Source organism: Clinocottus analis, unplaced genomic scaffold (assembly GCF_023055335.1).
Source record: "Clinocottus analis isolate CAN_PGR_092001 unplaced genomic scaffold, fCliAna1.0.p SCAF_24, whole genome shotgun sequence".
In the NCBI taxonomy this organism is placed as follows: Eukaryota; Metazoa; Chordata; class Actinopteri; order Perciformes; family Cottidae; genus Clinocottus; species Clinocottus analis.
This window is the reverse complement of record NW_027175976.1, coordinates 8,544,867-8,560,313: the sequence shown is the minus strand read 5'-3', so window position 1 is coordinate 8,560,313 and position 15,447 is coordinate 8,544,867. Positions and strand designations below refer to the sequence as shown.

The 15,447-nt window shown below is 42.5% G+C and overlaps 2 protein-coding genes across 2 annotated transcripts; both read right to left on the bottom strand.

Annotated features, from left to right (window-relative positions):
- Positions 1-437: 437 nt before the first annotated feature.
- Positions 438-2,018, bottom strand: LOC137794315 (high affinity choline transporter 1-like). Its single transcript, XM_068591067.1, has 4 exons — positions 1,634-2,018; positions 1,327-1,541; positions 844-1,189; positions 438-680 (listed from the first exon to the last, which is right to left on the bottom strand). Exons 1-4 carry the CDS (start codon positions 2,016-2,018, stop codon positions 499-501), a joined length of 1,128 nt encoding a protein of 375 aa, XP_068447168.1. The 3' UTR covers positions 438-498.
- Positions 2,019-8,043: 6,025 nt separating this feature from the next.
- On the bottom strand, positions 8,044-14,309 carry LOC137794107 (high affinity choline transporter 1-like). The gene is made up of 8 exons (XM_068590726.1): positions 14,126-14,309; positions 10,751-10,864; positions 10,465-10,620; positions 10,204-10,352; positions 9,978-10,121; positions 9,517-9,670; positions 9,210-9,424; positions 8,044-9,085 (listed from the first exon to the last, which is right to left on the bottom strand). The coding sequence occupies exons 1-8, from the start codon at positions 14,307-14,309 to the stop codon at positions 8,558-8,560; spliced, it is 1,644 nt and encodes a 547-aa protein (XP_068446827.1). The 3' UTR covers positions 8,044-8,557.
- Between the last annotated feature and the right edge of the window lie 1,138 nt (positions 14,310-15,447).

Genomic DNA, 15,447 nt, shown 5'->3' with positions numbered 1-15,447 from the left:
ACAAAGCCTTGGCCTGTAACTAACGATTTTAGTTTTAAAAAACTGTGTCGTTCGGTTAATGACACAGTTAACCAAACACCAAAACAAATATAAAGGAATAACTAATAAGGAAAGTGGCACGATTAACAGGAAACAGACTAATCATTTGAGCAAACACCAGGATCATCCTGACACATTAAAGATATGAATTTTACTCATTCTTGAAGTGACAGTTCACCCACAGCTCTGTGTAGGTCATGATTATTTTAGGAAAGAGACATTGCTGTTGAGGTTTTGGGGCGGGACCTTTGAGAACCAAAAGCCCAGTACTATCTAGTTCTATTACATCAAAAGACATTTCTATGGCGGATATCTCCAAAACAATCACAGCTTGGCAACTTTAACTGTCGCACAGCAATCTGTATTAGTGAGTAGAAGTGTTTCTAACAGGACGACCATTCAATCTATGGAACCAACACCAGAAGGATTCCCACACAACTCAACTAAGACAAAAATACTTTAGCATTTTGTGTCCAGCATCGGTTCAGAGACACATTTATCATCTCCATCAGCCTCTCTGGCTCCCTCTGCTGGTGGTGGAGCTTCCTGTGACTTCACCTTGAACACGTCCCACCTCTCAGGAAGGATCCCCTTGTTAAACAGGAGTGAGGCCACATATGAAACCAGCAGGATCACAATCACAGCTTAGCAACTTTAACTGTCGCACAGCAATCTGTCAACGTTAATGAGTAGAAGTGTTTCTAACAGGACGACCATTCAATCTATAGAACCAACACCAGAAGGATTCCCACACAACTCAACTAAAACAGACAAATATAATATATGAATATAGGATGGAGACAAAAGAAGACAGCATGCAGAATTTCTTCATAGGAACGCGCTGAACATAAACACCGTCCTCTAAAGTGCATCCTGGGAAATGTAGGATCACAGGGAGACCAAACAACGGCTCTCCACACAACAGTCTTATCACAAAAGCAACAGCATAGCCTGCAGCAGCCCCATAACCATTAGAAACTCTGATGAAGAGGACGCAGATGAGCTGGGGGAGCATTATGGAGTAAGTCAGGTCTGAGCCCAGGATCCAGAACACCATGACGCTACTGTCCAGGTAGATGAGGGATGTTCCCACAAGTCCTGCAGCCACTATGGAGAGACGGATCACCCACTGCAGCTCTTTATCAGATGCCTAAAAACAAAACCATGTAAAACTTGAATATTTATTCTTGAAGAAGTGAATGAATACAAAACAGTAAAACAGTAAACCCAGACCCGTTGAAGAGGTGAGGCAAACATATAAGAACATGATCCTGTTCCCTACTGCACCTGACTCCTGATGGTCTGGTAGATGTTGGTGGTGAAGATGGTGGATACAGACAAAAGTAAAGAGTCAGCCGATGACATCACTGCAGCAGCAATAGCTCCGATGCCAATGGCAGAAATGTAGATTGGGGTTAAATTCTGAAGAGTGATGGGCAACACCATGGCCGCCTGCCCTCGCTCGTATGGAGAAGGAGAGCCATATGAGGTGCAGTTCCAGTCTGAAACACAGGAGGCAGAACAGACAACAATAAATGCTGATTCACCACCGTGACATGACAAAGATCACCAACAGGTAAAGAGTAGAGATTACCTGTTGAAGCTGCTACGGCTCCAATCAGCACAGATGGGATTCCTACAATGATGACGGCTCCTGCTGCTATGAAACAGATGATCCTGGCTGTGGACGTGGAGCTGGAGGACAGTGTCCTCTGATGGAAATCCTCAGAAGCCAAATTGCTTCTCAGGAGGTGGTGGAGAGGGTGGTCCGGGTTGTCCAACATGGCCAACCCGGACCACCATTTCCACCATTTCTTCAGTGTCCTCTCCACCACCTGTTCCAGATACTCGCGCTTGCAGCTGATGATGGACCCGGCCTTCTTAACCAGTTTATTAGTGCCCCAATGCTGCCTTCCGCAGCAGACAATGGCAAAATACAAGACACTGGCCACAACCGACTGATAGAAGATCTCCAGCATTTTGCTGCACAAATTAAAGAATCAAAGCTTCATCAGGAAAAAGAGTCAACTTTTTTTGTAGACAGCGTTGATGTTGGCTTTCCAGTTCGGCTGTCGATGGAGACACCCAGGTACTTGTACTCCTCCACCATGTCCACGTACACTCCCAGGACGCTCAGAGGTCTAGGAGCTGTCTTTCCACCACCATCTCTCGGGTCTTGCTCACGTTTAGAAGCAGGTGATTCTCACCGGCCGACTCCACAAAGTCACTCACCACTGCCCTGTACTCCTCCTCCCGTCCATTCTTAATACACCCGACCACTGCAGAGTCATCAGAGTACTTCTGCAGATGGCATGACCCCGTGTTGTCCTGGAAGTCATTTGTGTACAGGGTGAACAAGAAGGGAGACAGAACAGTTCCCTGTGGGGCTCCAACATCACTGACCACCATTTCAGACAGCACGCGGCCCATTCTGACAAACTGTGGTTTGCCTGTGAGGTAGTCAGTGATCCAGGAAATAGTGGACGAGTCTACCCCTACCACCCACAGCTCCTCTCTCAGTAGCAGTGGTTGGATGGTGTTAAATGCACTGGAGAAGTCAAAGAAAGTGACTCGCACAGAGACACCGGTTACATCTAGGTGCGACTGAGCTTGTTGCAGCAGGTAGATAATGATGTCGTCCACTCCCACATCAAGCTGGTAAGCAAATTGCAGAGGGTTCAGCGATGATTTCACCTGCAGTTGGAGGTGGGGCAGGACCAGCCTCTCCAGCACCTTCGTCACATGGGCTGTGAGGGCAACCCGTCAGTAGTCAGTAAGGAAGGTAGTCTTTAGGACCCTGGGGCTGATGCCATCGGGACCTTCCGCCTTGTGTTGGTGAAGTTTCTTCAGCTGTCTTGTCCCCTTGTCAGTCATCACAAAGAGAGGGGGGAGGGGAGGAGGTAGGGTGGAAGAGCCCATTGATGTTGAGGGCTCAGTGATTGTGTAGCTCAACAGGGGGGAGAGAGAGGGAGGTGTTTGGAAGGTCTGTCGTGTGTGAGAGACAGCTGTGAACTAAACCTATTGAAGAAACAGTTTAGCTCGTTGGCCCTCTCCAGGGAGCCCCCTGGCTGTCTCCGTCCAACCTCAAAGCCATGAAATTTGCTTCATCCCGGTCCTCTCTTGTGTGGTGAGGAATGGTCACTAAATGGTAAAGTGTAAAGAGGCAGAGACGTGGTTCCAGTACAAAAAGGACAATCTTTATTTTAACAAGGGAATTAATAAAACTCTGGATAATCTGTACTAATAAAAGAGCCAGGAAGGGAAATAATAGTAGGGCGGGAAATGGCCAGTGGGGAGAGAGATGGACCAGAGCCGGTGAGGGTCCCAAAAAATAAAACGTAAGCACCCCAATCACACGCATACGCTATCACATCAAACACAGACACGCACACACACAGCCACACGTGAGGGTCTGAGACCGGTTGTAACCTGACACACACGCACCACACCAAGGGTGACCCCAACATCCGGAGGCACACCTCTCACCGCCCTGGTCAGCAGCACCTAACAAATCAAAAGAAAACCAAACAAATAACCAAATCGAACAAAAGACAAATAAGCAGCAAAAGGACAAGACACAGGGGGGACCTAAATATAAAGACAAATAAGCAAGTCAGTTTTTAAAATAAAAACACACTATAATAGAAAGAAGAAAGAATATAAATTATGGAGAAAAACACTATACATACATACATACATACATACATACATACATACATACATACATACATACATACATACATACGTATCTATACATAAAACTAAACATATGGTATAATGTGCAAACGGTGGTTGTATGTACAAAAAAAGGAGCAATTTTTCAATTTGTATATTTTTTTTAAGTATTAAATAAGAGTAATAAATAGACTATATGACATGCTTTCACATAGAATATATATCACACTTATTGCACGTGAGTAAAGTGAGGTAGTGTTATTTTACACATCTTTTAACAGTTGTGTTCTGCCATCCGTCTGACTGTGGCAGGGAAGAAACTGTTGAAGAAGCGCGTTCTGTGAGTTGTGGCGCTGTCCGCTCTGCTGTGTCTCAGGTTGTGCGTACAACGTTTGTGTCTGAGCAGGGAGTGAGCTGGGTGGAGTGAGTCTCTGATGATTCCCTCTGCTCTTTTCCGCAAGAGGAAATGCTGATTTAAATTGCCGTTGTTGCACTGCACTGCGCACGCGGGACTCGCCGATTCTTGCATTTTGCCTGAACCTGATCTTTATGAGATCTTTGTGAGGTCTTTCCTGCTGTTGTGTCTTTCATCACAAAACAGATTAACATTGAGTATAAATTTAGAGTTTGTATTAAAGCTACAACCCCGTTTTAAAAAGATTTGACGAGAAAAGCAGCTCACTGAAACCATTGATACTGATACAACCTGATGCTCACACATCTGTACTCATTCTGTTTTGCTAAAAAATAGCTTATTGTTTTCCACAATAATCCACCCTACATAGGCCACCCTACGGAGGAAGCTCATTTCGGCCGCTTGTATCCGCGACCTCGTTCTTTCGGTCACGACCCAGAGTTCGTGACCATAGGTGAGGGTTGGAACGTAGACCGACCAGTAAATGGAGAGCTTTGCCTTCCGACTCAGCTCCCTCTTCACCAAGACGGACCGGTACAGCGCCTGTTTTACTGCTGCAGCCGCACCGATCCGACTGTCGATCTCCCGCTCCACCTTACCCTCACTCGTGAACAAGACCCTGAGGTACTTGAACTCCTTCGCTTGGGGCAGGCATGTTGTCCCCACCTGGAGGGAGCAATCCACCAGTTTCCGGCCTTTGAAAATCGATCCACTACCGTCAAAATGACGGTGTTGCTGTCTGATGGAGGAAGCCAGTGACAAAGTCCAGCGTGATATGGGGCCACGGGCGTTGGGGCACCGGGAGTGGTCGTAGTAACCCCACGGGGGGTTGGTGCGAAGCCTTGTTGCGGGTGCACGTTGTGCAGCCCAGCACATACGAACGGGTGTCCACCTTGAGAGATGACCACCAAAAGGTGCGGCGGAGCCAGATAATAGTCCGATGAATGCCAGGATGGGTAGAGAGACGGGGACTCGTGGGCCCACCGCAGGACACTGGAACAGAAAGCTGGAGGCACAAACAACCGGTTCGGGGGACCTCCCCCGGGGTCAGGGTGGGTGCGTTGGGCCTCACGTACCTCCCTCTCGATCTCCCAGGTAACCACACCAAGCACGCAAGAGGCGGATAGGATGGTGTCGGGAGCAGTCTCCCTCCTCCGGAGAAAACTGGCTGGAGAGAGCGTCCGGCTTGGTGTTCCTGTACCCCGGCCGGAGGGTGATGGTGAAGCAAAAACGCCTAGCGGGCTTGGCGGGAATTGAGGCGTCTCGCCATATGGCTATATTCCAGGTTCCGGTGATCGGTCCAGACAATGAAGGGAAGCGCCGAACCCTCCAGCCAGTTCCTCCACTCCTCCAAGGCTAACTTGACAGCCAACAGTTCCCGGTTGCCAATGTCATAGTTCTTCTCCGCCGGGGAAAGTCTGCGGGAGAAGAAAGCACAAGGATGGAGCTTGGAGTCGGAAGCTGACCGCTGGGACAGTCCGGCTCTGACACCGGTGTCGGAGGCGTACACCTCGACAACAAACTGCCGAGTCTCGTCTGGGTGGACCAGAATCAGGGCCGAGACAAACCGCTCCTTGAGGACACGAAAAGCCCTGTTGGTCTCAGGGGTCCAAGAGAAACGCACCTTGCAGGAGGCGAGCAGGGTCAGCGGTTCTGCCGTTTGGCTGTAGTTCTGGATGAACCGACGGTAGAAGTTGGCGAACCCCAGAAACTGCTGGAGCTTCTGTCTTGTGGAGGGCACCGGCCAACCCGTTACAGCCTTAACCTTCTCAGGGTCCTTTCTTACCTGCCCCTCCTCAATAAAGACGCCCAGGAACCGCACAGAGGTGACGTGGAACGTGCATTTCTCAGCACACACACACAAATATATATATATATATATATATATATATATATATATATATATATATATATATATATATATATATATGTATATATATATATATATGTATATATATACATATGTGTATATATATACATATGTGTATATATATATATATACATATGTGTATATATATATATATATAGCAATATATACACATATATATATATATACATATGTATATATATATATATACATATATATATATATATATACATATATGTATATATATACATATATGTATATATATATACATATATATATAAATATATATATATATATATATATATATATATATATATATATATATTATATATATATGTGTGTGTGTGCTGAGAAATGCACATTCCACGTCACCTCTGTGCGGTTCCTGGGCGTCTTTATTGTATATATATTGTATATCCTGGGCGTCTTTATTGTATGTATATATATATATATATATACATACATATATATATATATATATATATACATATATATATATATATATACGTGTGTGTGTGCTGTCACGTGTGTGTGTATGTATTTTAACTTGTTGTTGCACCAGAGTGCCTGTTATGTTGTTCTGATAACATTACATTAAAATAAAAGTAATAGTGAATAAACTTTTTTTTACTTAATTATTTAATTTACTGCATATTGCAAATAATCATTTCATTAAAATAACTAAAACCAGATATGATCAACATGTGTATTTAAAATGATCGAACCAAAACTCACCTGTCATTGTGAAGACTCCCACTGCCAAGCTGACACTTGAAAAGAAAACTCCACCTGTCCACCTTGTGTGTTTTTCTCCATCTTCTTTGACTTTACAGAGGCCCAGATGCCGATTCCCAACACCAGCAGGTAGAATATTATCATCATGATCAGACCTGGTACATTGAGAGCCATGGTTGATGAAACCTATAAAGGAAGACATGTATATCTTCCTTCATAGGGAGTTTTTTATTAAAGCTATAAAGGAAGACATGTATATCTTCTTGTCCGTTAGGTGCAGAACCCCTGTGAGCTTGAAAGTCAGACACATTTTCAGAACTCGTCAAACTGGTTTAAAAACATCCCTGGCACACGACTCCTGGAAAGATATAATTAAAGCTGCATTCGTAACTAGTTTAACGTGTCTCTCTTCCAAGCTGTTCCTGGGACACATCAGCATTATGGTTTCCCCCAAAGGGCCAGTTGTAACTGTAACACTGTATAAATGTTACTCCCTAACATTGTTAAATAACTGTCTTTGCATTTGATTATTGTTTATTCAAGTGTAAAACTATTGTACATGTATTTATATGAATGTGAAGGTTTATGTAAGCATTTTTTTCTGTTATTACAACATAAATCCATTTAATTCAGAGTTAAGAAACCCACATTGCTATCTAAGATCAAACGTACGTTTTTACATTAACTTTGTTTCAAGTTTTTTTGTCACAGTTGACAATGACGTAACTGATCCAACAAATATATAAGAGCTGCTAAGAACAGGTGTGAACATGTGTGGGGAATAATTAATCCTCAATTGTCGAGAGCTCACCTTATATAACTTGTGGCCTGGAGCTGACCTGCCCTCACACGTTTATGTGCTCTGAGGCATTTAGACGCTTGTGCAACGTCCTCATCCAGAATGAAGCTATAACTATCTCAGCAGCAGCATTTTTGGCTGCACCTTTCTTGAATTGTATTCCTTCATCACTGACAAAGCCTCATAACACAGAAGACCCTTACTTGAACCACAAACATCTATCCGCCTTCACATTTTCTTTAAATTGCATCAATCTATTCTTTTTTGATTTTTTTAGGATTATTTGTTAACGATCATATGCCTTTTAAGATGTTGAGGGCCACGTAAATAGACGAGGCAAAAAGCAAAAGCAGACAAACACTATAAGACTCACTGTAAAGTCAGGGAGAGGCGGTAACGCAATGTAAATGTAGGTGTTCAAGTGGATTAAAACTCATTAAAATCGTTTTTGTTTAAAACCTAATTTTATTTTTAGATAACATTGTTAGATAACGTTAATGTTTGTCTCCCATGCTTCACATGCCGTCTGGTAAAAACTATACAGAGCTTCTTTTCTTTTCAGAGCGTAAACGTAAACATACCAAAACAAAATGACTAATAAGGAAAGTGGCACGATTGACAGGAAACAGACTAATCATTTGAGCAAACACCAGGATCATCCACTGACACAATAGAGATATGAATTTTACTCATTCTTGAAGTGACAGTTCACCCACAGTTCTGTGTAGGTCATGATTATTTTTGGAAAGAGACATTGCTGTTGAGTTTTCCTAAGCAATTTTCTTTTTGGGGCGGGAGCTTTGAGAACCAAAAGCCCAGTACTATCTAGTTCTATTAGATCAGAAGACATCTCTGTGGCGGATATCTCCAAAACGAAGCAGCTCTAACTCAATCACAGCTTGGCAACTTTAACTGTCGCACAGCAATCTGTATTAGTGAGTAGAAGTGTTTCTAACAGGACGACCATTCAATCTATGGAACCAACACCAGAAGGATTCCCACACAACTCAACTAAGACAAAAATACTTTAGCATTTTGTGTCCAGCATCGGTTCAGAGACACATTTATCATCTCCATCAGCCTCTCTGGCTCCCTCTGCTGGTGGTGGAGCTTCCTGTGACTTCACCTTGAACACGTCCCACCTCTCAGGAAGGATCCCCTTGTTAAACAGGAGTGAGGCCACATATGAAAACAGCAGGATGGAGACAAAAGAAGACAGCATGCAGAAGGTCTTGACAGGAAAGCGCTGAACAAAAACGCCATCCTCGAAAGTGTCTCCTGGGAAATGTAGGATCACAGGGAGGCCAAACAACGGCTCTCCACACAACAGTCTTATCACAAAAGCAATAGCATAGCCTGCAGCAGCCCCATAACCATTAGAAACTCTGATGAAGAGGACGCAGATGAGCTGGGGGAGCATTATGGAGTAAGTCAGGTCTGAGCCCAGGATCCAGAACACCATGATGCTGCTGTCCAGGTAGATGAGGGATGTTCCCACAAGTCCTGCAGCCACTATGGAGAGACGGATCACCCACTGCAGCTCTTTATCGGATGCCTAAAAACAAAACTTGAATATTTATTCTTGGAGTGAATGAATGCAAAGCAGTAAAACAGTAAACCGAGACCCAGTGAAGAGGTGAGGCAAACATATAAGAACATGCTCCTGTTCCCTACTGCACCTGACTCCTGATGGTCTGGTAGATGTTGGTGGTGAAGATGGTGGATACAGACAAAAGTAAAGAGTCAGCCGATGACATCACTGCAGCAGCAATAGCTCCGATGCCAATGGCAGAAATGTAGATTGGGGTTAAATTCTGAAGAGTGATTGGCAACACCATGGCCGCCTGCCCTCGCTCGTATGGAGAAGGAGAGCCATATGAGGTGGAGTTCCAGTCTGAAACACAGGAGGCAGAACAGACAACAATGAATGCTGATTCACCACCGTGACATGACAAAGATCACCAACAGGTAAAGAGTAGAGATTACCTGTTGAAGCTGCTACGGCTCCAATCAGCACAGACGGGATTCCTACAATGATGACGGCTCCTGCTGCTATGAAACAGATGATCCTGGCTGTGGACATGGAGCTGGAGGACAGTGTCCTCTGATGGAAATCCTGAGAAGCCAAACTGTCCAAAGTCTATGAATAGTTTTTTTTTAATTAATGAAAGGAAAAAACAAGGTTTTGTTATGTTGCCGATACTGACAGAAATTATGATTAAAAAAATTTGATTAAAAGATTGCACTCAAATATGGTAAAAAGTGATGTTCGACATATGTTTAGCTTCAGATAGCTGATAATTTATTACATTTAAAGCTGGGTTATGAAAGCTTAATATATTTTTACTTTAAGGTTCACATGATGATGGAATTTCCAATAACCGTTTTATATACCTTTGACTTTAATGTGACATTTGAAAAAAGCATACTCATGTTAATCATCTTACCATCAGTAGAAACTGATCTATCCATCTCCAGACTTTATCAGACTCAACATGGCCCAGCCAGGAGCCGTGGTGTGTGTGGTTGAATGCTGTTTCACTGATGTCAGTATAAACGTCACTGGTCAGAACAAAAGGGACACACAGCCACTGTGGAAAGAGGAAATCACTCAGGAGGGTCTACATGAAAGAAGAACACATCACCTTGAACGTTCATTGAGTAAAAACGCACCAAGCTCAGAAACACCAGAGAGATCTGGATGATGTCAGTGTAAGCCACCGAGTAGAGACCTCCAAGAACAGTGTAGAGGATCACCACCACAGCAGAGATCCAGACACAAACACTGAAGGGCAGATCTATAACTACACTCATGGTGGCTCCTGTAGCGCGCAAACACACACAGCAAACACAATGGAGGAACGGGATGATGAGGAAAATGGATCCATTGGTCAGAAAGGTAATGTTACTTTGAGTGTACTTGTTTATGTGTACCTAAGGAAATCAGACCCGTAGGAATCCAGACAACTTCAGTTATGACAGGGATGATGGAAAGAACCGCAGTCAGTTTGTTTCCATACTTCCTCTGGAAGGGATCCATCATGCTGATGTATTGGTTCTCCCTCATTGGCTTTGCAAAGAACAGTCCACCTTTAAAGGAAAAAGATGAAAATGTTTTTCATTATTTGGCTCTCTAGTGTTATTACTGACCCAGGGTGTGTCTCGAAGTGCTAACAGAAGTTTTTGTTAAAAAGACTCAGAGTAATGTTGAGAGACTCACCGATGATGAAGGAAATGGACGTATGCAGAGGAACAAGAGCCCAGACGAGACCCCTGGTAGGGTCATAAACAGACTCTGCAATACCAAGGATGAAGCCACCTCCAACCCAAGTAGCTGCAGTGAAAAAAAAGCGTACATACAGATAGATGCATTATCAGAATCAGAGTCAGCTTCATTGGCCATGTATGCGTAGGCATACAAGGAATTTGACTAAGTTTTGTTGATTGGCCGTCAGAGTGACGCCAGTGGAAAGAAGCTGTTCTTGGAGTCTGGTGTTTTTGGTGTTCAGAGCTCTGCAGCGCCTACTAGAGGAGAGGAGTTGGAGCTGGTTGTGTCCAAAGTGTGTTCAATTCTGTTTGTTTTGTGTAACCCAAAATAACAAACACAAATTTGCCTCGGAGGGCTTTACAATCTTACAAACTCCCCTAAATAAAGATAGTAAAAAGCCTTTCACAGGGAAAAAAGTGAAGAAATCTTTGGGAGAGTAACAGAGGAGGATGGACAGAAGCAATATATGTCATGTGTACAGAATGAATAACGCAACAGTCAAGAGCGTAGGTTGGCATAGGGTCCACATGGACGAGTCACGACCAAAGTTTGGGTAAGACACAATTGTCCCCACCAAAACGGAAAAAATAATTTTGCACATTATATTTCAAAACATATTCGTATTATTATCTATAAATATATCTATAAAATTTCTGTGGATAATTTTCATATTCATATTATTATTTCACTAACGAGGTTGGAATAGAAATGAACGAAGGAATATGAAAGTAAAACCAAGGGATTTTACACAGAGTACAAAGCTACTAAACTGCTCAGTTTCAAACCTGCTGAATTAGCTAAGTTGAGACATGAAGCACCTTTCCTTTACGTTTAGCGAATTCGACCGGCACTTATCATGGTGGCCACTTAGGTACTTCCGGGTCATTTCCCTCAGTTAGGAAGGTTCCTAACCAAAAGGGACTATTGGACCGCAGCCATGGACAGAGAGAAGGCTGGCATGAGCTGTATTTCGTAACTTAACAGCTAGGCTAACTGTTGTTGTTAGCTTGTTAGCTAGTCATTTATTGCCCGTGGCTGCGGTCGAATAATCCTTTTCGGTTAGGAACCTTCCTAACTGAGGGAAACGACCCGAAAGTGGCCGCCATGATAAGTGCCGGTCGAATTCTCGAAAAGCAAAGGGAAGGAGCTCCATGCCTCTTAATTTAGCTTAGCTTAGGAACCACTGGACCTTCCTTAACAAAAGCAAAGGAGATGATGCCGACCCACAATCCCTTACGGCGGCAACATTTAAAGTTACGTTTCATTTGGTCGTTCACGAGAACAAACGATCATGACCGACAAACACAGAGATCATGTAAATAATAATTAACATAACTTGTTAATACTTTCAATAATCTGTCAAACCGGCTAGAAAACTATGAATGTTACGTTGCTGTTGCTGAACACGGCTGTAAAGTGATGAAACCGCTATATTTGATATTCTCTCTCTGGTGTTGAACTGCAGCTTCAGCCCTCATTCTTTTATTTTACTTTAGTAACAGAAGCTTTAATGAAAGTATTAAACTGGACGAGCTCTTTAGCCTGACTCATGTTTATGATTATCATATTTTTAATCAACTATTTTGTTGCATTACAATAAAGTATTATCAAATTGTGTGGTGTTTCATTAACTGTTGTCTGCACATTTGTATGATCATATTATAATCTGCAAATAAACCATAACAACATAAAGAGATATGAGACACACATATGACACACATTGTTAGTGGGATAGCGTATTTAATTCAGCAGGTTTGAAACTGAGAAGTTTAGTAGCTTTGTACTCTGTGTAAAATCCCTTGGTTTTACTTTCATATTCCTTCGTTCATTTTTATTCCAACCTCGTTAATGAAATAATAAATGAACCGGCTTGTTTAATCGTCTGCATGACGCAACACTGTAAGAACACAGATAAAGTATTTAGGATGCTTTATTGTAGTCCGAGATGGACTACAACGTTGTAGTTTCACCGCGGCAGACAAACTGACGTCACTAACATGCGCCTGCTGTCGCGTCATAACAACGTCGCATTTAGTGAAAGTGAAGGCGGATTATCTAAACACCGCGGTTGTCTTTTCCTAACTCCTCATGAATTCTCCTTCTCATTTTTCCTCGACCACGTGACGTTTCCACAGCGGTCAAGGAGAAGTGTTTAGGGTCGGACGTCAGGAGATTATTTGTCTATTCGACCGCAGCCCGTGTTTGAGCCGCGCTGTTGGGTTAGATAACCTCTTTGTTTCAAAATACAGCGGAGCTTCAAGAGAAGCAACGCGTAAATAACGGACTGTTGAACGCAGACCCGCGTTCAACAGTCCGATACAATGTGGCTTCATGCAGAGGAAGTGCTGCTGGGATTTGTAGTTCGATATCTAATTAATAACCTTTGTTTAGGTAACGTGCAGTCCGTAAGTTATCCGTTGATACATTAAGTGGTTACTTCTGGAATATCATCTCTTGTTCTGTAAATTCTGAGTGTGTACATCTGTGAGTATGTGAGTGTGTCTATGAGTGTGTGTGTGTGTGTGTGTGTGTGTGTGTGTGTGTGTGTGTGTGTGTGTGTGTGTGTGTGTGTCTGTGAGTGTGTGTAACTGTGAGTGTGCATGTGTGTGAGTGTAGAGAACAAGTTCTGATGTTCAAACAAATCCTGTTAAGTTTTCTGATTAGTGTTTCTTCATTTTTTATAAATTCTTTATTGTTAAGATTTTTTGCACTGAATTTGCACTGATCCTGTTTTTGTAATAAAATGTTGCAAATGAATGCTTTAAAATTATTATTTTTTCATCCGATTATTGAAAAAATAATTGACCGATTATTCGATCATTAAAATAATTGTTAGTTGCAGCCCTAAACTCAACTACTGCTGGTTATGTGGCAGCTCATGAGACAGTGAAGCGTCCGCTAAAAACATATCCATCCTCCGTTTGCGTAGTGATGCTCACTGTACATGGAGCAAAAGATATGAGTTTTAATTGGAAACCTCACAGACATATGTTTCTTCTAGTACCTGTTCATAAAAAAAAGAAAACAGATTCATATATACTGTTTCTAACTTGCTGTTGCGCCGAGAGTCCCGGTTATATTGTTCTGATAACATTACTTTTTTTTTTTTTAAATACACTAGTTTTTACTTCATTATTGAATTTAGCGCATAATGTGATTAATCACAGTTAATCACAGAGAAATTATGCCATTAATTAGTTAAATCTTGTTTAACTTTGCCCAGCCTTAAAAAAAAGACTAAAGATCATACAGGGACATGAAAATAATGACTAAAACCACTCGGATATGATCAATATATGTATTTAAAATGATCAAACCAAAACTCACCTGTCATTGTGAAGATTCCCACTGCCAAGCTGACACTCCGGTTAGCCAAAAAAGAAAACTCCATTCGTCCACCTTGTGTTTTTTTCTCCATCTTCTTTGACTTTACAGAGGCCCAGATGCCGATTCCCAACACCAGCAGGTAGAATATTATCATCATGATCAGACCTGGTATATTGAGAGCCATGGTTGATTTAATCTATAGGGAAGACAGCCGGTCTTCTCCTGTGAGGCGCTCCAGTTGCAGATCCCCTGTAAGTGTTAAAGTTATAACCTTTACATAACTCGTCAAACTGGTTTCATAACATCACTGTTACATGACTCCTGGGAAGATTAAATAATTGCCAATAGCCGTTTGAGCTTTTTCCCAGCATTAGTAACACGTTTAACGTGATTCTGTTCCAAGCTTTTCCTGGGCACATTAGCATCATGCTTTCCCCAAAGGGCCAGTTGTAATTGTAACACTGTATAAATTTAACTACCCCATGACATTGTTAAATAACAAGGTTCAAGGTTTTTATTTTGCCATTTGTGCATAGACCAACAGTCCAGACACATTGGATTTTTTTGGCAGGGCTCTCTGAGTCAGTTTTTTTTTTAAATAGAAACACACTGTAATAAAAAGGAGAAAAAATATAAACTATTGAGAAAAACACTATACATACATACATACATACATACATACATACATATGAAAACACTATACATACATAAACACATATGAAAAACACTATACATACGGTATCAGGCACGTGCACAGATAGACCCCTGGTGGTGCTCAAGCACCTGCTCTTTTGTCCTGGATGAGACAAGTGCCCTTTCTGCTGGAGCCCAATTTTTTCTTCATTCATCAGTATTTAAGAATAAAAATGACTCTCTCTGTCATCAATTCCCCCCAAATGTGTTTTGATATCTGACGGGGCATTTATTTGAGTTTGAGAATTTCGCCCCGACAGGCTCCGCGGCGCTCACGAGCCCCGCCGCGCCCCTCATCCCCCTCCTTCCCCCTTCCTCCTCCTCCTCCTCCTCCTCGTCGTCGTACTGCTCTTGCAGTGCTGAGCGCTGAGCTACTTCTTCTCTGACCCGCAGCATCAGACAAACAGGTTATAACGGTGTTTGTGCAATCCCCGACGTTGTTAAATTAATCACAACATTAGCGGCGCTGAAAACATTACGTCGCAAGTGGTCTGACGTTTCCTAAAAAAAATAAACAAACAAACAAAAACAAGAAAAAACATGAAATCCGTGATTTCAAAGCTTTGTCCAGCTGTATACTGACGTTTGTCATGTCTAATAAAGAGAGAGAGGGAGAGATATACAGGCAG